Source organism: Malania oleifera, chromosome 2 (genome assembly GCF_029873635.1).
Source record: "Malania oleifera isolate guangnan ecotype guangnan chromosome 2, ASM2987363v1, whole genome shotgun sequence".
Classification (NCBI taxonomy): domain Eukaryota; kingdom Viridiplantae; phylum Streptophyta; class Magnoliopsida; order Santalales; family Ximeniaceae; genus Malania; species Malania oleifera.
This window is the reverse complement of record NC_080418.1, coordinates 35,103,047-35,130,148: the sequence shown is the minus strand read 5'-3', so window position 1 is coordinate 35,130,148 and position 27,102 is coordinate 35,103,047. Positions and strand designations below refer to the sequence as shown.

General features: G+C 37.8%; 1 protein-coding gene across 1 annotated transcript; it reads right to left on the bottom strand.

The window, feature by feature from the left end:
- LOC131149512 (superoxide dismutase [Cu-Zn], chloroplastic) lies at positions 1-27,102 on the bottom strand. Its single transcript, XM_058100023.1, has 8 exons — positions 26,682-27,102; positions 26,469-26,530; positions 26,297-26,336; positions 26,053-26,148; positions 25,906-25,937; positions 25,030-25,105; positions 24,771-24,824; positions 1-372 (listed from the first exon to the last, which is right to left on the bottom strand). Exons 1-8 carry the CDS (start codon positions 26,953-26,955, stop codon positions 347-349), a joined length of 660 nt encoding a protein of 219 aa, XP_057956006.1. The 5' UTR covers positions 26,956-27,102; the 3' UTR covers positions 1-346.

Genomic DNA, 27,102 nt, shown 5'->3' with positions numbered 1-27,102 from the left:
TTAATACTTGGACATGAGTTGAGTTTTATTCAAATCATAGTCATCACAATAGATAGCATCATATTTTGAAGTCGAGAAACACGATACAAAAAAACAACCCAACTCTGATGCATTCAAAAGCTAATGGAAAGTGACTCCCAACATTCACAAAGCATCCATACCAACCTCAAGTTCCTGGGATTGCACGAGCACCTAAGAGCAGGTTGAGTGGCTGCTAGCCTTTATGACTAATATCTGCCATTTCCACTATTTGAGTACACAGATTTCAAAAATAACATTGAGCTCTATACTTGACAGGAAGTAGCCAATAGCAGACACCAGGTTGCTCCCAAGAAGGCAAGTGAGCTTACACTGGAGTCAAGCCAACCACGCCTGCACACAAATACAAGTTGAGAATTCGAGAATGTCTTTATGGTAGGGTAAGCTCGCAAGAAGACATGTATAAGCACTCATAATCACAGAGTTTAAATTCCAAAGGATATGCCCATTACACACAGATGCTGAAGCTGGTAGAACACAATTATGAAATTTTAAAAATATCAGCACCACACTGGGCACAGCGCAATTAAAGTGCATGTGTGACATAGGACAGAAGTTGAAATTCAAAATCTAAGAGAGAGAGAGAAGAAAAAAGAAAAAGAAAGACTAAGGGAGAAGACAGAAGCAGCAGCAGTGTAGGACAGAAGCTAGAAAAAACAGAACAGAGATCAAAAACAGAGGAAGATCGGGAAAAGGGAAGGAAGAAGATAGCTATTAATACATTATAATGAAAATACTTATACCCCAATATTACAGCAAATATTTACAAAATAACCCCAACTAAAACATATAATTACAAAATAATCCCAACAATACTCAAAATAAACCTAAATTAGCTAAAGTTTTAAACCCAAACTACAATAAAAATCCCACTTACAGTTTAAACATTTTAAGTTCTCCATTGGTGGTTCTCCATCAAACTCCCCTTGTTAGAGGAAACTTGCCCTCAAGTTCTGAACTGTCATAGTAACTTTAACTCCGTAACAAAGTTGAACACATGGGCAAATCAAGAGGTGGCATGAACAGCATTATATCATCAACCACCATTGGAGAACAAATAAAAAGAACCTCCAACAGCAAGTAGAATAGAAGGCTGCAATGTCCTCTGATAAAATACAAGTCCTCCAAACAAGAAATCAATTTAATATCCAACTCTATTGGCAGCACAAGCAAATATGCACTTGGTCTATATTCTAGAATGATGGACAACATTTCCCTAGATTTGGTTGAACAAGATGTGGAGAGAATATGCAAGGGATGGAGGCACAAATTCACTGGATGGAGAAATAATCTCAAGGGGATTTTCAACAATTCGATCCAAGATTAAAGAGTTTTCAACAAACTCTAAAGCAACCAAGTGTTCCTCACTCTTTGGGTAAAAATATGGAAAATTGAGGATGAAGAGCAAGGTCACAAACATGTGTTCCAGTGGTTGGAAACTCATCTTGAATTTCATTGCAAGTATTTCATTGCAAGTCTCAACAACCAAGGTTGGAGACAAGTCAAGGTCCATCTCTAACCTAGAGTACCAACAAATTTCAGGGTCACTAAAAACAAGTAGCCTTGTTTTGATAAAAAGATCCACGACTCATCTCCACTGAAGAATCCAAAATCTCATAATATGCAAATCATTTTACGTAGTCATGATACTTAGTTATGCAACAATTTGCATAGGCATTTCTGATATTTGATTGTTTAGTGTTATCCCAAACAATTTAAGTTTTCTCTTGAACATCTTGGGCAGGCCTAGGACTACCACATGGCCATTAAGAAATTGATAGACATGAATCCCTTTAAGATTGGAAGTGGTGTCATGGGTTGGTGGCTGGACAAATCTCACAGTTTCCAAAGCCATGTGTTAACCCTAAAGTACAGTAGTAGGACGTTCAAGAATTTGCAAAATAATATGCTTTCAGATTTCATCCCTCAACCCTTTCTCTAGGTTCCTCACTAAGAGAGCACCAATAAATGAGGTCTCCAAATTTAAGGTAATATTCAATGGCACTAGAAGAAAGTTGCTACTACGTCGTTGGTCCACTAACTGCCCCTATATGAATATGGGGCATACTCCTCTCTTAAAATATATTTCGTTCCAAACCATGTCGTTATAGGAGTTTCTCCATGACAATGTTTGTCCCTTTCAATTTTTTGCCAACATTGCCTTACTAAACCAATAAATTTTGATTTAGCTAAATAGATACTCTGGTGGTCAGACAATCCATACCAATTAAAATAGTTCTCCATGTCAGCCAACCAATCCAAGAAAGAATGACAACTTGAACAACCATCTGAAAATACCGTAGGGTTCTATCGTGGAGAAATTGGGAAAATTTTAAGAAGGGAAAATTGTAAGAGAAAATAGGTTTTGAACACTTCGACGGGATCTACCTCCAAATTAGTCAAAGGCTATGAATTACGTAATTTCTTGGATGGAAAAGCAACGTAGGGTTACATATATATAGGGTAGGGAAACCTACTCCTATTAGGAATGTAAAATATCCCAATCCAAGTCCTTAATGGACTCAATCCCAATTGATTGGGGAATCCCAACATTAAACAATCCTAACATTAAATAGAACTCATTGGGAATCATAATAAATTAATTAGAAATCCCAATTGATTTGGAAATCCTATAATTAAATAGAAAATCCCAATTGATTTGGGAATCCTAACATTCTCGCCTCCTTCAAATCAACCTTGTCCTGAAGGCTGAGCAGAAATAAACTCTGGGAATCTCTCCTCCAAGGATTGATAAGTTTTCCAAGTTGCATCTTCAAATGGTAAGTGAGACTAGTGAACTAAAACTTCTATGATGTCTCGACTTCTATGTTTGACCACCCAGCAATCCAAAATTGCTTGTGGCTGCACTTGAACCTCACCTGTAGGTGCAACATCAGGCAAGTGACGCTGCCCAGTAACTTGCTCCCCTAACTTCTTTTTCAGGCAAAAGACATGAAAAACTGGATGTACCTCAGAACCTATTGGTAAATCAAGACTATGAGCAACAGGGCTTATACATTTTAGGATCTCATAAGGCTCATAGAATCGAGGAGACAACTTCATTGTGAACAGTCACAGCCATCTGTCTATGGGGCTATAGCCTAAGAAATACCCAATCTCCCACTGAGAATTCCCTTTCACTATGGTGCTTAACAGCTTGCTGTTTTATATAATCTTGAGTTGCAACAAGATTTTAATTGAGGAGCTGAAGCACTTTGTCTAGATCATGTAACTCCTTGTCAACTTGATCAACTCTAGATGATCCAGCTAAATACCTAGCAAGAACAAGCGTAGTTTGACCATAAATAGCCTCGAATGGAGCGAACTTGATGGAGGAATGATAAGTGGTATTATACCACCATTCTGCCCATGGGAGCCATCACACCCAATCCTTCGTTTCGTCGCTAGCAAAGCAACGAAGATAAGTCTCCAAGCACCTGTTAACAACTTTAGTTTGCCCATCTAATTGTGGATGATATTATTGATATGTAGTGCTCATGTTTAATTGTGTTCCATGCAAATGGAAAAGCACCTTCCAAAAGTTGCTAGTAAAGACTTTGTCACAATCACTGACAATAGTCTAAGGAATTCCATGCAACTGGACAATATTCTCAACAAAAGTGCGAGCAACACTTACAAACAATATAAGGTTGAGTTATAGCACAAAAATGAGCATATTTTGTGAGACGATCCACAACAACAAAAATAGTAGACTTAACATGAGAATATGGTAGTCCCTCAATGAAATCCATAAAGATGTAAGCCCAAACTTCTCCTGGAATAGGAAGAGGCCGTAAAAAGCCTGGACTCACCATGGTTTCCCCTTTTTGTCATTGAGAAACATACATTTTGCAACAAACTTTTTGATTTTACCCTTCATTCCCATCCAATAAAACTCCTAAGAAATGCACTTGTAGGTTCTAAGAAAACCAGAGTGGCCTGCAGCCGATGATGCATGCAATTCTTGTAGTATGGTTTGCTTGTGGGCTAAATTAGGCACTAATAAAATCCTCACTTTACGCAATAAGTTTAAATAGTCCCAAAGATAAGAAGGGGCTGAAGTTGGCCCTTTTGTAGCTTTTGGATAATACCTCTAGTCTCCACATTTTGCCACCATTCCTTCCTAATTTGTTCAAGAGTAGTACATACAGGTTTTGAAATAGCTATAAGTTCAACTTGTTCAAAAAGTTGTGAGAGTGCATTTGCCACCACATTCTTAGTCTTTTTCTTGTAAATAATCTCATAGTCATAGCCCAACAACTTAGTGACCCACTTTTGTTGTTCCATGGAATAGATTCGTTGCTCCAAAAAATACTTCAAACTTTTGTGATCAGTTCAAATTTTGAAATGCCAACCAATTAAACACAATCTCCACTTTGTAACTACATGCACTATGGCTAGCACCTCTTTGTCATAATTCATAAATAGACATGCCAACGGGGGATGGGGAAAGAGCCTTACAGGTAAAAGCAATGAGGCATCTGTCTTGCATCAAAACTACACCAATGCCAACTCCTGATGCATCAGATTCAGTGATGAACACCTTGTTGAAATATGGCAGAGCAAGAACTGGTGTGGCGGATATTGCATGCTTAAGCTTAGCAAAGGCTTGTTTAGCTTCCTCACTCCATTCTTTTTCAATGGAGCACTAATCTTTCCACAATCCTTGACAAACTTGCACTAGTAACCAGTTAACCCCAAAAGTCCTCGTAGCATTTTAATTGTTTGTGAAATAGGCTAGTCTATCATCACTTGTATTTTAGAAGGGTCAATTGAAACACCTTATTGGGAAACAACATGCCCAAGGTATTTCACATGTGATCAAGAAAAACTACATTTAGACTTCTTGACAAACAGATGATGCCCACGAATAGTGGTGAGTACAATTCGCAAATGACATGAATGATCTTCAAGAGAAGCAATATATCAGGATATCATCAAAAAATATAAGAACAAACTTACATAGGTAAGGTCGAAAAATGTCATTCATGAGACATTGGAAGCTCGAAGGCGCATGGGATAATCCGAAAGGCGTAACCAAGAACTCGTAATGGCCATCATGTCTTCTGAATGTCATCCTTATGTATCTGAATCTAGTGATAGTCCGATCTCAAGTCGAATTTGGTGCTGCTGGGCACCTCCCAACTCATCTAGCAATTCATCCACAACAGGGATAGGATATTTATCCTTCACAATGTTCTTGATCAGTGCTCGATAATCAACACACATCCGCTAAGAGCCATCCTTCTTCACCAACAAGACAGGAGAAGAATATGGACTGAGACTTGGTTGAATTATGCTCACATCTTACATTGCTTTCACTATCTTTTCTGTTTCTACTTTTTGAAAACAAGGATTGCAACAAGGACAGATATTAGTAGGGACACTACCTAGCAATAGAGGAATACGATGATCAGGTGTACACTGAGGTGGCAATCCCCATGGCTATGCAAATAGGTCAAAAAATTCTAAAATAAGAGAGTCTAGCCCTTCATCCTATCCAGATTGATGTTGCCACTTTGGTGCTCGAAGCTGCAACAAGCAACCATGTCACTCCTTTTTAAGGAGCCTCTCCATATGATGGCTTGAAACTATAATGACATTACGCTAACGTTTGCCTTTAAAAGTCACTCTCTAGTCATTCACGGCAAACTTTATAACCAATTTAGAGAAATTCCAAACTATATCACCTAAAGTCCTCGACCATTCAATACCCAAAACCACTTCATAGTCTTCTAGTGGCAGCAAAAAGAAATCAACATACAAGCCATGGTTTTGCATAGTAGTTTAACCTTCGCACACTTGCTCTGGCATGTCAAGGTCCTTCCATCTGCAACCTTCACATCAAACTTTTCCCATTGCTCCACAAGATAAGCTAGTCGTTTAGCAATTTTAGTGTCCATGAAATTATTAGTGCGACCCTTATCAATTCAGGTAGTAACAAGACAGTGTTTTAGGAAGCCACTAATTCTCATGGTTTGAGATTAGCATAAGCAACTAAAGCATGAACTAAAGAAGTTATAGATTCATCATTATCATCATATTCCATACCTTTCTTATCTAAATAAGGGGGGTCATCCTCATCCTTTTCTGATTCCTCCACTAGTTCAATCATCAATAGTTGTCCCTTTTTGCAATGGCTCCCTCTATGCCACTTTTCATCACATTGCCAACACAAACCTTTTGTCATTCTCTCTTTAAGTCCCTCCTAAGTCAGTCTTTTGGCGAGAGGATTGCGAGGAGTAGGTGGTGTGATAGTGCTGCTGACATTATTTTTGCTAATGGTCTTGTTGGAGCATCATCATTCTTCTTCCAACTTCTCTTCTTCTAACTGTGCAAAGGAAATTGCAACAGTCATAGTTTGGGGCCAAGGTAATTTGACCTCGCACCGAATGTCACATAGGAGACCTTCAATAAAAGTACCGACGAGTTGGCTTTCATTCCAATCTTTAATCTTGTTTGACAGCTGCTTAAATTGAGTCTGGTACTCCAAGAAGGTACTAGTTTGGTGTATTGTAGCAAGCTCTCCATCGATGTTCTCATATCCAATGGGCCCAAATCAGACAAGTAATCCAGAAACAAATTCTACCCATAAAGGCATTCCATTACAAGCTTCAACCTAGTCATACCATTGAATAGCATCACCATCCCGACTAATAGAAGCAATCTCAACTTTAGATGTTTTTAGAGTGCAGTGAAAGCAAAAGTATTTTTCAACCCTAGAAACCCAACCAGTAGGATCATCACCATCCCACTGAAGAAATTCCACCTTCATACAAGAAAAAAAACAATCACGCTCTCCTTGATAACCTCCTTTGCTATGATTAGCTAATGTAGAGGCATCATCTTCTCTCTTTGTGGGAAGATTTCATGAGTAGTATGGAGAGCAATGCCTAGATCTCTTCAAATTGAGACTTAAACATATTGCTAAGTCCAGCCTTTAGCCTAGTGTTAGGGGGTGACATTGTAATGGGGATTTAACGGGTGAGTCAGATGGCTTTACATGTATTCTCTAGAGATTTGTGAATGAATATCAAACTACTTGTGTTATGACTTGTTTAGTGTTCTCTCATTTGAATAAAATAAGTAGTCTCTATTTTATCATTGAGCATGAATGTCTCTTGTCTTCCTGATCCATCGATGTCCATATTAATATTTCATGATTAAGAGTGGTTGCTTGTACTTATGGGATGCTCACGTTGCAGGTTTGAATGAGTGACTATTGGTTGACTCTGTTGGGGAGAGCCTCGACAAGTGTCGCGCGGCCCCTTAGTTGAGTCTAATCTAGGGGTCCGTGACAGTTGGTATCAGAGCACGGCATGCATAAGCACCATAAACGGCAGAATGAAAACTTCAAAGTCTGTAAAGATAGAGCGCGTTGAGGCGCTGGAGGCAAGAGTGACAAACCTTGAAACCTTGGAGACAAAGTTCTTCGAACTCCAAGCGTTTGTGATACAAATGTCAAAAGAGAGGCGAGCCAATAGAGTTTGAGGCCACCAGAGAGAACACTAGAGGAACCCTCTATAGTGTATCTAAGCTTGAGATGAGAATTGTGGAACTTGAGAAATTCATTCCACATATAAATTCCCTGGAGAAAAGACCAATAGAGCTTGAGGTCTTCCAACGGAACATGGAGCAATTGGAAACCTTCGAGAATAGGCTGAAACAAATTGAGGGCATAATGCCATTTATTATATCCCAAGGGGGAGAGCCAATAGAGCTTGAGGCCTTTCTACGGGAATTAACTGATGATTTCTATGTGCTTGTAGAGAATGTCAAAGAATCTATTAGCACCATGAAAGAGGATTTGAAGGAGGTGGGTAATCTACGAAACATGACAGATTAATTTCAGAATGACTTACAAGAGGTGAATTCTAAGCTAAATGCAGTGGCCTAGATGTCTCGAAGGCCCATAACCGATACTTGTGGGAGAACCCGGATTAAAGTGCCAAAACCTAAATGTTTTGGGGGTGCTCAAGATGAAAAAGAGTTAGACAACTTCGTCTTTGATCTGGAACACTACTTCAAGTGCTCAAGGATTGACATAGAGGAGGACCGAGTTAATATTACAACAGTATATCTTACTGAGGATGCTAAATTGTGGTGGTGAACCAAATGTGAAGACATGCAAAACAATCGGTGTACCATCAATACTTGGGAAGAGTTGAAACATGCCTTGAAAGAACAATTTTACCCAGGGAATACAAAGTATATGGCGCGTTGCAAGGTGTTTGAATTACAGCAGACAGACCCGATAGGGAAGTATGTACGAGAGTTCCAGGCCCTAATGCTCGACATCAAGGATATGGGGGATTCTGATACAGTCTTCCATTTTCTTCGAGGACTCAAATCATGGCCAAAGAATGAGCTGCGAAGACAAAGGAATTCGTGACCTTCCCTCGACTCTCGCAGCAGTTGAAAGATTGGAGGATTTCTCAAGTCAGACCCTTGCAATGAGGGGACAGTTAAATGACTACTCGAATGGTTCTCGAAAAAAGGAAATACTCAACACCTGACGATCATGAACAAAGATCTTCTCGGGTGTATAGATATACAGGCAGGGAGAGCGACAAGGGATCTAATAGCTTCTTAAGCAATAGGGGACGCAAAACAACAAGAGAGTAGAATGACAAAGATGCAAGGAGTGGGGTGCGTCGACTGCCACTTGCTTGTTTTTTGTGCATGGGGCCCCATCCTGTAGTAGAAGGCCCTGAGCGAAAGGCCTTGAATGCCTTGAAAACAATCCAAGAGGAAACAGAAAACTTGAACACCGATTTGGGAGAAAATAAGGGTATGGCAGGCGCCCTAAGGCTTTTGGGGAGTCCTCAAAAGCCCAATTAGCCCATGGAATGGGGGAAAAGTACATGCAACTTTTTGTGAACTTATGTTTCCTATCAAATGTATTACTTTTGCAGTAGTTTTGTGAAATATGTTGCTACTAATAATGTCTTGTTGAGGTGGTGACAGATGAATAGCCTAGATGACCATGACAGTTTGAAGCTAAGAGATTTGGTTCTTGGAGAGCCCCATGTCCATGAAGAAGATCAATATAGATGGAAATGCAAGAGATAAACCCTTCCGTAAATGAAAACAGTAGCCAGAAACGTAGCGAAGATCCTTGCAGATAAAGTCAGCAAAGGTGCAGGTCGTCAACAACAACACTTGGTTAGGAGAAGAATGGGGGTGACATGACGGAAGACTTTTCAGCAGCCCACACAGAAGATCCAAGAACTCATGAACTTCAAGACAACAACAACAAGAACTCATGAACTTCAAGACAACAACAACAAAACCTAAAGACTGAAGACTCTTTACAACAAATCAATGAGGTCGTCAATAAAATGAGTGGGGGAGAATGTTAGGGGGTGACATTGTAATGGGGATTTAACGGGGGAGTGAAATGGCTTTACATGTATTCTCCAAGGATTTGTGAATGAATATCAAACTACTTGTGTTATGACTTGTTTAGTGTTCTCTCACTTGAATAAAATAAGTAGTCTCTATTTTATCATTAAGCATGAATGTCTCGTTTTCCTGATCCATCGATGTCCTTATTAATATTTCATGATGATGAGTGGTTGCTTGTACTTATGGGATGCTCACGTTGCAAGTTTGAACGGGTTACTATTGGCTGACTCTGTTGGGAAGAGCCTCGACAAGTGCCGCACGGCCCCTTAGTTGAGTCTAATTTGGGGGTCCGTGACACCTAGCTTCCATCTTGGACTCTGCAGAATTTTCTAAGGTCATTTTTTATGAGTGAAGATCAAGAATTCCAAGATCTTGCTTTTATTGGCGAGTTAATGGCATCCAAAAGAACACCGGCCATGATGCCAAATGATAAGATTCTAGGGTTTTACTGTGGAGAAATTGGAAAAATTTTAAGAAGGGAAAATAGTAAGAGAAAATAGGGTTTGATCACTTCAGGGGAATTTGTCTCCAAATTAGCCAAAGGCTATGAATTATGTTATTGCTTGGATGGAAAAGCCCCGTACAGTTACATATATATAGGTAACTCCTATTACAAATGCAAATACCCCAATCCAATTCCTTAATGGACTCAATCCCAATTGACTTGGGAATCCTAACACATTAAATAAAAATCCCAACATTAAATAATCCTAACATTAAATAGAATTAATTGGGAATCATAATAGACTAATTAGAAATCCCAATTGATTTAGGAATCCTATCATTCAATAGAAAATCCCAATTGATTTAGGAATCCTAACAGCATCAAAATCACAAGACATCTAGGTTTTATAAATTGTTGAGAACTACCAACTAAATGGGAACTAGACAGCGGGAATTGACTAATCATTTTCTTTTAAACAGGAGAGAAAAATGGACTAATGCAAAATCAAAAAAGTACAAATTAGATAAAGTAACTTTAAGTCAATTTCTATGAAACCCAAGTACCATTAGCTTATGCAACATTACCAAAAGTTCCTTGTGCTGAGTTCCAAAAGATTCTTTAAATATTTCACTTCAGTTTCTCACAGATACTCCAAAAGAAACTAATAAACTTGAAATGGTGCTGGTACATTGAATTATCTCCCAAAAGTATGAATCAAACCATCAAAGATGGAGTTCTTGAGACCAGCCTCAAAATCTCACGAAGCAAAACCAGTTTGTTGCTGTAAATCTCAAAATAACACAGCCTGACATCTATCTGAATGTTGGCAGGCCTCTCAAACACTTAAATTTGCATTGGCAGTCCAAGATTTGGTAATAAAGATCAAAATATCTTGAAGACAAGTCAAAATATCACCAAAAAAATCCAAAATATCATGGATAAATTCATATTACTACAGCTCTGAAAGTTGCACAAAGTGCTCACAGGCTGAATTTAACCTCAAGAATGTGAACCAAACTTGATCAATCAGTTTTCAATCAAACAGCTTTAAAATCTCAGGAGAAAAACCAAAATATCATGGGTGGGATCAATTTCTTGCAGCCTTTGAAAGCAGGAGACGACTGGCAATTTTATACATGCACATTGCTGGCACATGGGGCACATGCCCATGTGCCTCCAGCAAGGGTCCTCCGGTGATGGTTTTCTGGATGGAGGTTTAAAGGGTGGCAAGTCAAATGGTAGTGGCAGTGTCAAAACAACTCAGAAAGGTTGGATTTTGAAGGGGTCAATGGCTGGATATTTTCAGGTGGCATGTAGGGCCACACGGCCCACACCCCTCAGCAGATGAAGATGACGCTTTAAGGACTAGTGTTTCAGGGTTTCTGTCTTTAGTAGTGAGGAAGGTGCTGTGAAATGTTGACTAGAAAATGGTGTTCGAAAAATGAGTGGCACAAGCTACAATTTTGACAGGAAGTTGCAGATTAACAGCCCACGTGGTGATCGTGATATATGAAAAACATATTGACGGAGAACCCAGAGAACTGTAGATGTTTATATTGTAATTGGGATTATTATTTTAGTTTCGTAAAAATTCTGGTTATTTTGGAAGTTTAGTTAATTAAAGTTTAATTTGTCTTTTTTTAAGTACTTTGGCAGTTAGGTTCACATTGTAATGTTGGGCTACGAGTATTTTCATTGTAATGATTAGTAGTGTTATCAATTTGAGTTCCAGAATCCATTCTCTCTAATATGAGCCCTCTCTATCTTCTCCTTCATCCTCCTCCTCCTTTCTTCTTCCTTCTTCACTATTTCTGATCTTTTCACTGCGGCTGATCTTTTGCTGTTTCTGATCTCTCTGTTCTGTTCTCTTTCTAGTTCCTGTCCTACAATGCTGCAGCCTCTTTCTTCTTCTTATTCTTCTAGTTCTTCTTCTTCTTCTTCTTCTCTCTCTCTCTCTCTCTCTCTCTCTCTCTCTCACCCCCCCCCCCCCCCCCCCTGAACTCTGATTCTGAATTTCAATTTCTACTTCTGTCCAACATGTCCTACATCAATTTGGTATCAGAGAGAGAGAGAGAGAGAGAGAGAATTACAAGAAGAAGGAGAAGAAGAGAGATTAAGGGAGAAGAAAGAGGCTGCAGCCGCGAAGGGCAGAAACTAGAAAGAGAACAGAACAGAGAGATCAGAAACAGAGGAAGATCAGAATAGAAGGGAAGAAGACAAAAGGAGGAAGACGGGGAAGAGGGAGAGAGCTGCATGAGAGAGAATAGCAGTCTAGATTCTGCAATTCAAATTCGTAACTATTAATAAGTCACAAAGAAAATATTTATACCCCAACATTACAACTAAAACAAATAATTACAAAATAACCCCAACTAAAACATATAATTACAAAATAACCCCAGAGTACTTAAAATACAAAAACATAAATTAACAAAACTCCTAAAATAACCAGAATTATTCTAAATTAAAATAAAAATCCCTGCTACAATATAAACATCTGCAGCATGGTTGGTATGTAAGAATGGAATGGAATCGGAGAGAGTGGAATCGAATTCATCACTTGAATCCATCATTCTCTCCATTCAATTTTTCATTTCATTCCTTTCCTACCCCATTCCATTCAGTTAAACCAAACAAGGCACTAAGGACCTGTTTAGTTTTGGAAAACATTTTCCAATTTCCAATTTTTAGTTTTCCAAAGAATTATAAAAACTTTAGCTTATTTTTAAATTTTTCAAGATTCATATTAAAAAGATACAAAATAAAGAGTTTGTTTAAATGTGTGGAACAAATTTTTATTTTTTATTTCTAGATTTCAAAATAATCACAAAAAAAACAACTTGTTTTCTAATTTTCCAAAATTTATATAAGGTATACTTAGAATTATGGATTTTGGGGCTTGAATTTGGATTTGTGTAGATTTAAAAGAAATTTTATACATAATTCACACAAATTAAAGTCTAACATCCGAATTCCATGCTCCCATACGGAAAGTAAGAGCTCGATATCTAGAAAAATAACGAAAAGATGTTTTCCAACTTTTCTGTATAAATTTGGAAAATTGGAAAACGAGGTGGCATATTTGTAATTATTTGACAAAAAAAAAATAAAAATGAAAAATAATATTATTTTCACAAGCAAATAGTGTCAAAACTACTTATTATTTTTCATTTATTTCATTCAAATGTTGTAAAAATGAAAAATTAGCTAACTTTGCTGTAATTTTTTTGATAAACTAAAATGGAAAATGAAAATTGTTTTCCAAATCTAAACGGATCCTAAAGTTCTCCATTGGTGGTTCTCCATCAATATGTTTTTCATATAGTTGCATCTTAAAACAACAAAGAGTTGACAGACCAAAAAGAAATCCCCTTAGGCACGTATGATGTCCCAAGCCTAATGCAAGGTTTGACATCTCTTCCCTGGAGAAATCATTTCATGAGCGTATCATGGATATCCAAAAGAATTCTCATGATAAATTCTTTCTTCAAATGAAAAAAAAAAAAAAAATACTTCTTCAGATTTTTTATTGGTTTTAATATTCATTGTGTCCATCAGACAGTCAAAAATTCTATTAACATATGCAATATCTGGGGTTACCAACAATATTTCATGGAATTTCTTCTATAACAAAAATGTATGTCGATGAATCAAGATGCATGTAGATATTTTGTTGAGAAATTTGAAAATGTAGATATACCACAAATATGTTATTGATAACTGTACCCTCACGTAGAAATATAAAAATATAATTGACAAAATTCTTCTCTTTTGAATTTTAGCATACTGAGTTTTACAGTTCAGTACGATCTTTGGTGATTCAGAAGCCTAATTGTTTCTTCCTGTATTGATCTTCGAAAAGGCTGGAACTTACTTGCGAATGTGCCTCTACGTATGTATGTGTGTGTTTCTAAAGAATGTCTTAAGCTCTTCATGATTTTATTAGCACTTATGGCATAAAATGTGGCTGTCAAATACCTTTAAAAATACGGGAAAAATACAAAATACATCCTGGTAAGGTATAAGTCCCCTAAACCCTAAACCTGAACAAGTTATACCTCCTATCCAATGAGAACATGTAGAAATTATTTGGATTACATAGTCACCAACAATGTAAGTGAGGTGTTTGGTGGCATGCATCTTGACCAATTGAATATGCTAGCAATTTGAAGGAACTCAAAACTCTTTAAGGACTGAAGTGTGAAGAATCCAAATAAGGGTACACATGCTTGGGGAACACCTCAGACTTGTGAAGTATTTCCGGTCGCAGGCCTTGTTTGTGATTCTACTGTGTTTTGCTGCTTGTATTTTATCTGATGTTTGGGATAAATAAATGAATGTAAGATGTGTTTGTTTGCCCATGTAATACAAAAACAACCAAGCCTTAATCCCACCACGTGGTGTCAGCTGCATGAATCTTCTTCCACCATTCTGCACGATCTAGAGCAATATCCGCCGAAAGGTGGACTGCTCACAAATCCTAGTATCTCAGTCTGTATTTTATGTCTACATCTGCTAACAACAACTAACTCCTCCACATTCTTGCATTATTTGGCCTACATAGCATGGGTCGAAAGTTGAAACCATCTTAACCGCCCTTATCTTAAAATGAAATAATTTACCACAGTTGTATTCATTCATTGACTTATTGTTGAACTCATTGGTCACACCCAGTTTTGATTATGACAAATACTCTTGATACTGATAATTATACTGAGAAGTGCATGCAGGTTCACCTTGTGCACGCTTTAGGACTGAAAGACATATCATGATGGCGTGAGGTGTTCGTGCCGAAGAATGAAGACTGATGTGATGTATTTTGTATTCATTTGATTATTTCTTCATTCTGGGATGTAATTTATTATGAACTGTGCGCGTGTATGACTTGTAATAATTTGCATCATGCATGGTAGGTAGGTATGCTCAAAATGACCATAGTTGGACTCTAGGTACCTACACAGTCCTTAGGTCTCTAAACAAATGCACAAAAAGTCCCCATTAGCATCTTCATATCAGGGGAATTACAACTGGCTAAAATTGGACTGAAAATTGAAAAGGTTAAGAGGGTTCGGGCGACCGAACCTATACCGTGTAAAGCGGCTCGGGCGACCAAACAAGTCAACATGTTGACTTAGCTTCGAGCGACCGAACCTCTTTTTGAACGTATCTTTTTCAGGCACCCGAGTGCTCCTCAGAGCACTTTTCAACTACTCGGGCGACCGTCTGTTTACGTTCAAATAGAGGCTCGGGTGACCAAACTACCTAGTTCGATTAACCGAACTCAGCTTCGGGCACTCGAACCTCGAACATTTGGCTACTGACTTTGGTTCATCCAACCCGTCCTCAACTCGGGCACCCGAACCTCTTAAAATTGAATTTTTGACTGTCTGTTAGGGCACCCGAACCTCAGGCCGGGCACCCGAACCTTGCGGGTTAAAATAATTTTTATAGATTTTTAAAATGGGGTAAACTGAGTTAATTTTCTTAATGGTCATTTAGACAATTCTAATTATACCGATTGTGTCTCCAACGGTCAAAAAATCTCTCTTGCCTATATATACCAGTTCATTTGTCTTAATTAGTAAGGGATTAGAAAACTTGATTAGGGCAAAAATTCTCACAACTCTCAAAACCCTAAAAACCCTATATTAGCCAAATACTACTTGAAAACACTCACATACTCATTCTCTTTCTCTAAGCATTGTGAGTATCTCTATAAGGCTATTGTGCTTAAACTTCTCTAGCTTATACTATCTCTTGGTATATTGATTGATTGACTTTATTTGAGAGTATAGCCTAAAAGTTCTTCCACCGATTTCATTTGATAAATCTAGTGTGGAAAGACTTTGATGGTTTTGGTTCTTGCATTACTGTTGCAAGTTACCTAAACCTAAATTTTGTGTGCAAAATCAGATCAGGGTTTTAAATATGCTAAGCAAGATAAATCAAACAAACTCAATAGGATATTTCAATGTATAAAGCACAATGGAGTTGTTTTCAAATAGTGTGTTTCAAATCTTGCTTAGTTATACATTCTAAATCTGGACTGAAAATACATACTTGATTGAGTGTTTAGCACACATTAGAACACTGAACATATTTACATATCATTCGTGCTTGCATTATTGACTGAGTTATATTGGTGCACACATCTGCTTTTGTTGAAGCGCATTTACATGTACAAACAATTTATACACATTGGTTGTATTCAAGGCATGGGCCTAAAGAGGGAGACTAACCTTGTGGAACAGTCCCGGATTGGCTTGGACCCAATTAGAAAAGCTAGGTACGTCATCCTGTTAAGGCGTGTCGGTTGAGGTCAGCTTCATAAATTGACCTAGTTGTATAGGTGCCGCTCCACTCGTTTAAGAGAGCATTATAGTGGTAATCCTTATGCTGGTGTGGCCAAGGCAAGGACGTAGGCACAGTTGGCCGAACCCCGATAACATATCGTACATGTTCTTTACATTTCCGCAATTTACATTTACTGCATGTGTATGTGTGTTTGATGATTGCATAGACTAACCCTAAGCTAAATTACATTGTTGTTAAAATCAGTAGACCTAAGCAACAAATTTTTAAATACCCAATTCACCCCCCCCTCTTGGGGTTGCACCATAACTATCAATTGGTATCAAAGCCTCGTTACTTAGACTTAAATGTTATTTAGTAAAAGATCATGATGGCTCGTGTTAGTGCATCCTCTTCTTGTGAGGGAAGATTAGTCACACACCCACATGTATTCTGTGGTATTGATTATGCTATATGGAAATTTAGAATGACTATGTATTTAAAAGCCCTAAATTGGAAATTTTGGAAAGTCATTGATCAAGGTGATTGTGTGCCTATGAAGTCTATTGGGTGTACTGATGTTCCTAAATCTGAGTTAGAAATGAATGATCATGATAGGGACTTAGTACAGGTAAACTTTGATGCCATGAATACCTTACTGCATGCTTTAGATTCTAATGTTTTATGTGAGGTTATGGCTTGTAGTAGAGCTAAGCAGATTTGGGACGAACTTGAGTGGAAATATGATCCGTCCATGCAAAAGGGGGTCATCTCTCCATGCGACTCAGGCTCCACTGATCTTAAGGAAGGTAACCAGTGTTATGTAGCTTTAACCAATAATGAGGTTACTTCAGTTCCATCTGTCTTAGTAGATGAACATGAGCATGATTCTTGTGTTGATTTAAATACCGCATCTGATACTGAATCATGATAGCACTGATAGTGAAAGCATGCCTACTTATGAGGAATTGCAAATTGAATATCTTAGGACTCATAGGTTACTTGTTAAATGTAACAAGAAATATTCTACTTTGGAAAACAAGTATGAGGCATGCATGAAAGAACGTGACTCTAAAGTTCTTGCTAAAAGAGAAAATATTTTGAAAATCAATAGTCTAGAAAGCAAGAATGAATCATTAGAAAATGAGATAACTATTTTGAAATCTAAAATTTCTAATGATGATAGTAAAGATTACTTGATTGCAGATCTTGAAAGCAAAGCAAACAATATGTCTAAAGAACTCTTGAAACTTTAGAATGTTTGCAAAAGTTTGGAAAACTCAAAAATTCAAGATCTAGAGAAGAAAATAGACGACCAATCTAAGATCATCTATACTTTCACTAAAGGCAAGGAAAACTTTGATAAACTGCTAGGTGCACAAAAGATGACCTTAGATAAAGAAGGTATAGGTTATAATGGAATTGAAAATAAGAAAAGAAAGAACCTATACATGGGGTACTTTGTAAAAGAATCAAAACACTATGCTAGTACCTCCTCTAGTCCATACACTCACACCACATGTATCTTATGTAAAAAGAAGGGGCACACAAAATTTGATTGCCCATTTAAAAGAAAAGGTGTGAAACCTAAACAAGTATGGAAAGTCAAAGAATCACCAACTCCTAACTCATCAAAAGTAAAAAGAAGAAAAATGATATGGGTGATTAAGAAAGAAAGGGAAGGACTTGCTCAAACAGGAATTACATGATCACATAGCTCTTCCTTAGTAGTTAGGATTAGCTGTAGGGTGTAGCATTCTCTAAAAGGTTAGGTAGTGGCTTGGGGCTCATTAATATGAAATCTTGTATTTTCACCATTCAAAAGCATACCAAGCATCTTGGAGAATTAAGCCAATACATAAAATGAAGCACAAAACCAATTTGGCCTAAATGAATATTCTTGTTGGTTTAAATATATATATCATTGGCTGATTAATAAAAATTCTCTCCTAAATGGACATGGCATGAGTGCCTTGCATTTAAACCTCAAATTGCTTAACCCCTGCTCAAATATGAACATCTTATGTTAAGCATACTCAGTCCATTGTTCAACTCTGAGGTTTGGAATTAAAGTCATAAATCTTGTCATAATCTTACCTTCAAGCCATTTCATTATCCTAAATCCTATAGATAATCCATAGGGTCTCTTACTTCAAAAAACAAATAAAATAAGAACAAATTGACCCAAGTCGGGCGACCAAACCTTTAAGTACATTTGTACTTCGGTCGAGCGAACCCAAAGGTTGACCAAGTCGTTAACCACACTTCAGGTGGCTAAACTGTCAAGGTCAAATTATGTAGGGCTGCTAAACCATCTTCAGGTCCCCGAATATATATTCGGGCTACCGAACTGAGCATTTCGGGCGACCGATTGATTCAGTTCAAAATCTGTTCAGACGGCCGACCATTGAAAATACAAAAATGGCGTTTGAAATTCAGCCAACCAAACCTTGCTTCGGGCTGCCGAACAGACTCAGTGACCTCCATAATTAAAGTTGTTCAGGCGACCGAACCAATGCTCAAGCGCCCGAACCGCGCTGATATATATGGTTCTCCGCGAAAAATGGTTCATTTTCTTCCATTTCCTTGAGAGTCTTCCTAGTTTCCTCTCACATCCTTCCCCAGCCTTTTGTGAGATTCATTTTCATGGCCAGAGAAGAGAGACGTGTTGCCGCGGATGTTACACTGGATCAGTGGTTTCCCACACCCGATTGGCGAATAAAATATGAGAGGGTGTTTCGTTTGAAGGATCTCATTCTAGAAAAAATCATCATTATCAAATTCATGCAAACACTTTAGCAATGTTCTAGACATGTTTCGATATCAGGGATGGTACAAGCTCATCACCTTTCAGCCCAGGGGGGTGTACCTGCCGCTCGTTCGGTTCTTCTATGCCAACCTTGCCCAAGATGGTCAGGGCTACTACACCAGGGTGCTGGAGACAGATATTCATTTTGATGATGCATACCTGGCGGAGACTTTTGACATCCAGCGTGGCGACTTCATCTGCCCCGCTTCTTCCTCCACCTGGATAGCCGAGCAGGACTTCACTGTTAGAACCTTCGTTAATTTGGTCATGGCACATCCAGTAGCTGATTTGACCCATACCCCCAGCTACAGATCCTTGACTTTAGAGGCAAAGGTGGTACACTACCTGATCTCCTATAACATTTTGCCCAAGTCAGGATCGAGGGATCATGTGTCCTACTTGGATTACTTTGTCATGTGGTGCCTCTTTACCAGGAAGAAGCTAGACCTGCCTAAATTGATCTTACGGTGGATGTTTGTCAAAACTGTGGGAAAGAGGATCATTTTACCCTACGGTGGGAATTTATCTAGGATATTTGTTAGGGAGAGGCTGAATAGGTCACCACTTGCCACCATCAAGAAAGTACGACCATCCAACGTTTTCAACTCCACCACCTTAAAGATGATGGGATACGAGCTGACTGGCAACATGTGGTTGCCTACTGCACATGAAAGAGAGCTAGGAGCTCAGGAGGTCCCGCAGGAGTTGCCCCATGTACCATCTACCACCGAGATCATGGCAGCCATCACCGATCTCTCCACCTTGTTTCAGGAGTTCCGAGTCTCCATGACTGAGCAGGTATCTTCTTCTCAGGCTAGACTTGACTCCCTTTACAGCGAGTTCACTGATTTCCGGTCCGAGGTGCGGGCTAACTTCCACATCCTTGGTGAGCGACTGCGAAAGATCAATGATGAGGATATCGATGAGGACCATCAGATGGAGCTGAGTGGGGAGGAGGGAGATGATGATCATGACAACAGAGAGACCTAGGAGTGCTTCATGAGGATCCAGTCCGTCATTCTACAGCTCCTTATTTGATCATCTATGTTATTTTATTCAGATACATTTCTTTTATTTGGTCTGTACCTATACTTAAAAACAGCTAATATGTTTGTTCCTATTTGACTTTCACATTCACCACACACACACACAGATACTACGATATGGTGACTGTGCTATTTGATCATGATATATATATATATGCAGTTCTTTGATTTGCATGTGTTTGTGTTTAAATGATTATTCTGTTAAAATACATGCTTAGTATAGAAAGCCTCCTGCATGGCGGATGCAGTGGTTGAGAATTGCCTGCTGGTAGACTATAGGTTCTCGCATGCCTTACTCTTGAACTACTGCTTGTTTGAGAATCATTTTTGCGCAAGTTAATTTTGGGAAATGTCCTATTTACAGCCGGCATGCTGCCGAATTTTCTGTAGACATTTGCCCAAAACGATTGAGATGATGTGCTTTGTTGTGTGCAAATGTGATTTATACTTAAAGTCTAAATACTTATGCTTGGCTCATTTGCGTTCTTTTTGGTTAAACTCCTTGGGGCTGGTTGTGCGTATTTATTTAGAATACTGGCAGATTCTTATGGATTGCTTACATCTTTAGACAAAATGCTGCCAAAATTTTTGAAACCTTTGCACATAACCTAATATCATTTTCTTAATGCTAAACTCCTTAAAACTTGAGTGTGTTTCTAAGAAAATTTGTGAATTTTACTCAAATTGATTTATAAAGAAAATGCATATTCTTAGGGGGAGTCCATTATCTCAAAATCATTAGGCTCTGAGAAAATAAATATATCTATATATATATATATATATATATATATTGCATTCACTGTTATATCTTTTGAAAAATTAATAACAATAGGTATCAATGTGCACATCTTGGTAAATCTATATTTGATACCATGTTCATTTCAAAACTAACAATATGTCCTTATAACTAGTGGCATTGTTTTAATCATTGGTATCTTCTTCACCACGTAGTTAAAATAATTGGTATCAGACTTGCATGTTTATCATACTATACCTTATGGGCATACATTTTTGTTTTGGAAACCAAAAATGATTATGATAAAATTAACTTTAAAATATTTTTGAAAGGATGAGTGAAAACCAAATAAAAGATTAATCTTCATCCTTGCATAATCATCCATTAAGGGAGTATAGAACATTAAAATTGTTAACATGCTGCATGCTACTTATACTTCCTTGATGCATATTCTCTTTGGGTTAATTGATTGAAATATGCTATATACTATTCACTATAACTCCAAACAGGTCACTTAGGTACAGAGTTATGATTGGGAATAGTCTACTTTCAAACGGCATGCTGCTGAATTTTTTTTAATCTTCTCAATATACCTCTTGAATCTAATTGATGTCATTTGCCTTCGCGCTTTATTGCTTAAACATTTTTTGTTGTTGCCAAAAGGGAGAGAAGAGGCAAAAGTAGGTAATACTGTGCTTAATTATGCTAACATCTCTTATTACCTTTTACTTTAATTATCTTTATGCATAAAGTCAGGGGGAGCCTTTCTAGGCTGAACCCACTTTTGCATAAGGTATTTGTCATCATCAAAAAGGGAGAGATTATTGACCTCATTGGTCACACTCAGTTTTAATTATGACAAATACTCTTGCCACTAATAATTGTACTGAGAAGTGCATGCAGGTTCACCTTGTGCGCGCTTTAGGACTGAAAGACATATCATGATGGCGTGAGGTGTTCGTGCTGAAGAATGAAGATTAATGTGTTGTATTTTGTATTCATTTGATTATTTCTTCATTCTGAGATGTAATTTATTATGAATTGTGCGCGTGTATGGCTTGTAATAATTTGCATCATGCATGGTAGGTAGGTATACTCAAAACGACCACAGTTGGACTCTAGGTACCTACACAGTCCTTAGGTCTCTAAACAAATGCACAAAAAGTCCCCATTATCATCTTCATATAAAGGGAATTACAATTGGCTAAAATTGGACTGAAGATTCAAAAGGTTGAGAGGGTTCGGGCGACCGAACCTATGCCGTGTAAAGTGGCTCGGGCGACTGAACAAGTCAACATGTTGACTTAGCTTCGGGCGACCAAACCTCTTTTTGAACGTATCTTTCTCGGGCACCCGAGTGCTCCTCAAGATCAATTAACCGAACTCAGCTTCGGGCACCCGAACCTCAAACATTTGGCTACTGACTTTGGTTCAGCCAACCGGTCCTCAACTCGGGCACCCAAACCTCTTAAAATTGAATTTTTGACTGTTTGTTCGGGCACCCAAACCTCAAGCAAGGCACCCGAACCTTGCGGGTTAAAATAATTTTTACTGATTTTTAAAATGGGTAAACTGAGTTAATTTTCTTAATGGTCTTTTAGACAATTCTAATTATACCCATTGTGTCCCCAACAGTCAAAAAATTATCCTTGCCTATATATACCAATTCATTTGTCTTAATTAGCAAGAGATTAGAAAACTTGATTAGGGCAAAAATTCTCTCAGCTCTCAAAACCCTAAAAACCCTATATTAGCCAAATACTTCTTGAAAACACTCACATACTCCTCATTCTCTTTCTCTAAGCATTGTGAGTATCTCTATAAGGCTATTGTGCTTAAACTTCTCTAGCTTATACTCTCTCTTGGTATATTGATTGATTAATTTTATTTGAGAGTATAGCCTAAAAGTTCTTCCACCGATTTCATTTGATAAATCTAGTGTGGAAAGACTTTGAGGGTTTTGGTTCTTGCATTATTGTTGCAAGTTATTTAAACCTAAATTTTGTATACAAAAATCCTTTTATAAAAAGCTAGTCTTTCAAACAACTTCATTGTGCTTTATACATTGAAATATCCTATTGAGTTTATTTGATTTATCTTACTTAGCATATTTGAAACCCTGATCTGATTTTATAATATTCAAATAGTGTGTTTCAAATCTTGCTTAGATATACACTTTAGATCTAGACTGAAAATATATACTTGATTGAGTGTTTAGTACACATTAGAACACTGAGCATATTTACATATCATTCGTGCTTGCATTATTGACTGAGCTATATTGGTGCACACATCTACTTTTGTTGAAGTGCATTTACGTGTACAAACAATTTATACACATTGGTTGTATTCCAAGCACGAGCTTGAAGAGGGAGACTAGCCCGGTGGAATAGTTCTAGATTGGCTTAGACCCGGTTAGGAAAGCTAGGTGTGTCATCCTGTTAAGGCATGTCGGTTGAAGTCAGCCCCTTGAATTGACCTAATTGTATAGGTGCCGCTCCACCAGTTTAAGAGAGCATTATAGTGGTAATCCTTGTCCTGTGTGGCCAAAGCGGGGACGTAGGCACAGTTGACCGAACCCCGATAACATATTGTGCGTGTTCTTTACATTTCCGCAATTTGCATTTACTGCACGTGTATGTGTGTTTGATGATTGCATAGACTAACCCTAGGCTAAATTACATTGTTGTTAAAATTAGTAGACCTAGGCAACAAATTTTTAAATACCCAATTCACCCCCCCCCCCTCTTGGGGTTGCACCATAACTATCACTTATCTTTTAGAGTTATACTAGTCATCCACCACAGTATTCTCATTTCTGAAAATTTTAATTTTAGGATATGTTGCTTTATACTTGCCTGCCAACATTCTAACACATACAGAATGTAGTCTTGCAGCCACCCTATAGAACTTAAATTTTAATTTTAATTGTATTTATGACAACATAAAATGCTCAAAACATTAAATTTTACCCAACCTACTTTAACTTTATGAATTACATCTTTTTGCTCAATTACTCTTGCCCAAAATTTCATAAGATGATATAAAAGAAGGAGAGCTAGATGATTTCAACAAATAAGAGAAGAAAGATTTCATAGTGAAAGAACTAGAAGCAACCCCAACCCAAATCCTTAAGTCATTCCTCATTTGAGGGCTGAAAAAATTCAAAACTCTCAAGAGAATAGAGAACCCATCAACATCTCTTTCATTGAGAATCAAATGAAAAATCCAAGAAATAGAGGCCCCTCAAAAGAATAAAACGAAATTAATTGAAACATTATGAACTGAAAAGACAATCTATAAAAACAAGGAAACAACAACTCCAGTGAGACCTCATCCATTCAAATATTCCCTAGAGTCGAGCAGTAAGCAACAACTCAAAAACCCAAATATGCTCTAGTAGGCCACAGGCTTATACTAGTTCAACAGACTAATGTAGATCTCCACAATATTCTATGGTGAGAACCTAGTGAAGTGTAAGCCCATGAAGTTCCAAATATTTAAGCCTACCTTACAATAGGAATAAGCTGAATGGATTGAAAACACCAACAATAACCTCAGATACTTTTTTTCTTACTCAATAATTAACCTTTAACCAAATTAGTGTGACAATAGATTATAGATTCCAATGCAAATAAATCATGTCCAACTTGTTAATGAGATGCAATACTCTTCGTTGTCAAGGGGCTCCACAGATTTTCTTTATAGAACTCGAGCAAAAATTGATTAAGTTGGTACTCCAAGTACTTCACAGAGAAAGTTTCTAAATTTGCAATTCATCAGTTCACTCTGAGCCTAAGATGTATATCTAAGGACAATAAAATGCATACCATGAGATAAATACTTTATCAAGCTATTGAATGCAAGAAAGCCATAAAATGAACTAGAGAATGACACGTAACACCTAGTGTAGTAGTGCTTAGAGCTCCCACACCATCAGGGTCTGGGAAGGGGCAGAGAATGAAATAAACATGAAATTTTCTTTTTATTGCATACCACATGCCAATCTTCCACCTGCGTTGCCTGTGGTTAGACTAAGTTCATGCCCACCTACAGATGAGTAAGCACAAGTCAGAACAAGAAAGAACAGTAAAATAAATCCAGATGAATAAAGGATAATGAATAATGAAGGAATGATTCTAGTTAGCTCCAAATGAATAACTTAAATGGATTCGCAAACTAGTACAAACAAGTTACATATGCAAACAGCAGCGAAAGTTGCAAGCTAAATTCAGAATCTATATAAAGTTCTTACCCTTTCCAAGGTCATCCTCAAGCTCATGAACCACAAAGGCTCTTCCAACTACCGCATCAGGTCCACTTAATGGGATCTACAATTTCAGTCAAAATTGAGTACAGAGATCACCAAGGAAGAAACCTTACAGAAACAAAGATAATTATGGAAAGCAAGGAGGTTAGAGGCACTGTGTGTGTGCAGGGGCAGATCTATCTTCAGTTGGTTGGGGGCAAATTAATAATATGTGTAATACTTAGAGCAGTAGGTTTTTAAGAATTGCACCCACTCAATAAAGGGTTTGAGTCCAAATAAATAAGATTTGGGGGGCTAATTATTTAGTTTTTTTCATTTGAAACTAATTTAAATAAACAAGATTAGATTCCTATATTCATATTAATATAGTCTACAAATATCATAAAATATTTTAGAACATTGAGTTATTTTATTACAAGTCCTAATTTGAGGTGAACCATAAATTGTTATTTTTTCCATTTTGAATTCTAAATTCTTGAATAAATGATTATTTAGTCACTTATATTGAGAAAAAATTTTCAATAGCATTACAAAAAAAAAAAGTTTATTATGGACCTATTCCTAAACATTAAAACTTGTCAATCAAGGGAAATTGTGATATATCTTTTTTTCAGAATCAATGTAGTGAAAAGTTAACTTTTTTTTAGTAGTGTCCCCTATGTCCAAAGTAATAATGTAAGAGTTTATGGTTATGAATTAATAATTGTGAAAACTTCAATCCTATAAATTTTTAAAAAAGAAAAAAAAAAATTTTAAAGAGCTGTCCCGTTCATCGCACAAACAACTCAGTCCCCACTGGCTTCAGGTCCTGGATCCGCCACTGTAAGTGTGTGTGTGTATCTTGTTGGAAGAGGGTGATACCTGTTTATCCACAATCGTTGCCTCAGCCACCCCTGTGCGCATTGAAGTAACAAGTGATTATAGTGAGCTATGGCAAAGAAATATATATATATATATACACACACATATATATGTAAAGAAATCAACAGAAAACTGAAAGATAAATACCATCGGCATTGGCAACTATGTTTCCCAGGTCACCCGCATGACGGATCTCATCCTCAGGAGCACCGTGCGTCATACCCTTAGGATTGAAATGTGCTCCTATTATTAATAAAATGGGAACAAAAAATACGTTGAAAAATTGCCAAATGAACATTATATTAAACTGGAATCAGCTAGAGCACACGCAAAAAAAAAAAAAATCAACGTTTCAACAGTTCAAGCTCAAAAATACGATTAAAAATTCAACCTGTTGAGATACACCCATTCGTGGTATCACCGTACTCGTGCTGCCAGAAAGAGACGGAGAGAATTAAATGTTAAATAGAACGATTAACAAAATTTCGACAATCAAAGTACTCTGGAGAATGAAAGGTGTGATTAGAAAGCCAAAACAGCAAAAAAAAAAAAAAAACATTCACCAAATGGAATCCATGAGACCCCGGAGTAAGCCCAGTAACACGAACATTCACAGTAGTAGGACCTATTTACATTGCAAGACCATTTAACATCACCATCAGTTTAAGGTTCTGTTTACAACGGCATTGCGCAAGTGCTCTCTTTGCTTTGTAAAGCAAAATCAGTGCAATTTTCCGCATTCAAAATACTAGAGAGAGAGAGAAAGAGAGAGAAACCGCCATCGTCTTGGGTCAAGGTGACGACGCCTTCGACCTTAGAGTTGCCTTTCAGGACGGCGACGGCTTTCTTAGTGATGGCTACGACGGAAAGGGGCTTCGGGGCCACGGCGAGGCTTACGGATTGGCGGGCTAGATTGAGGGAGAGGCCCTTGAAGTGGGTCTGCAGAGATGGAGGCTGGTGCTTAGGGCTTGAGATGGGGTAGAGAAAGGTCTGGGAGGAAGTGGCTAAGAGAATGGTGTGGGCGGCCATGGCTGCCAGCGCCGCTTGCATTTGTTGATTGGAGAGAGTGGGAGTAGATCAGATAATGTGAGCTCGGTGTCTCACTCCGGCGATCCCCCTCGTGTATCTAAAATTGTAAATCTAAAATATAAACAAATACTTTCTTGTCATGAATGGATGAGTGTGGGTCATTCATCC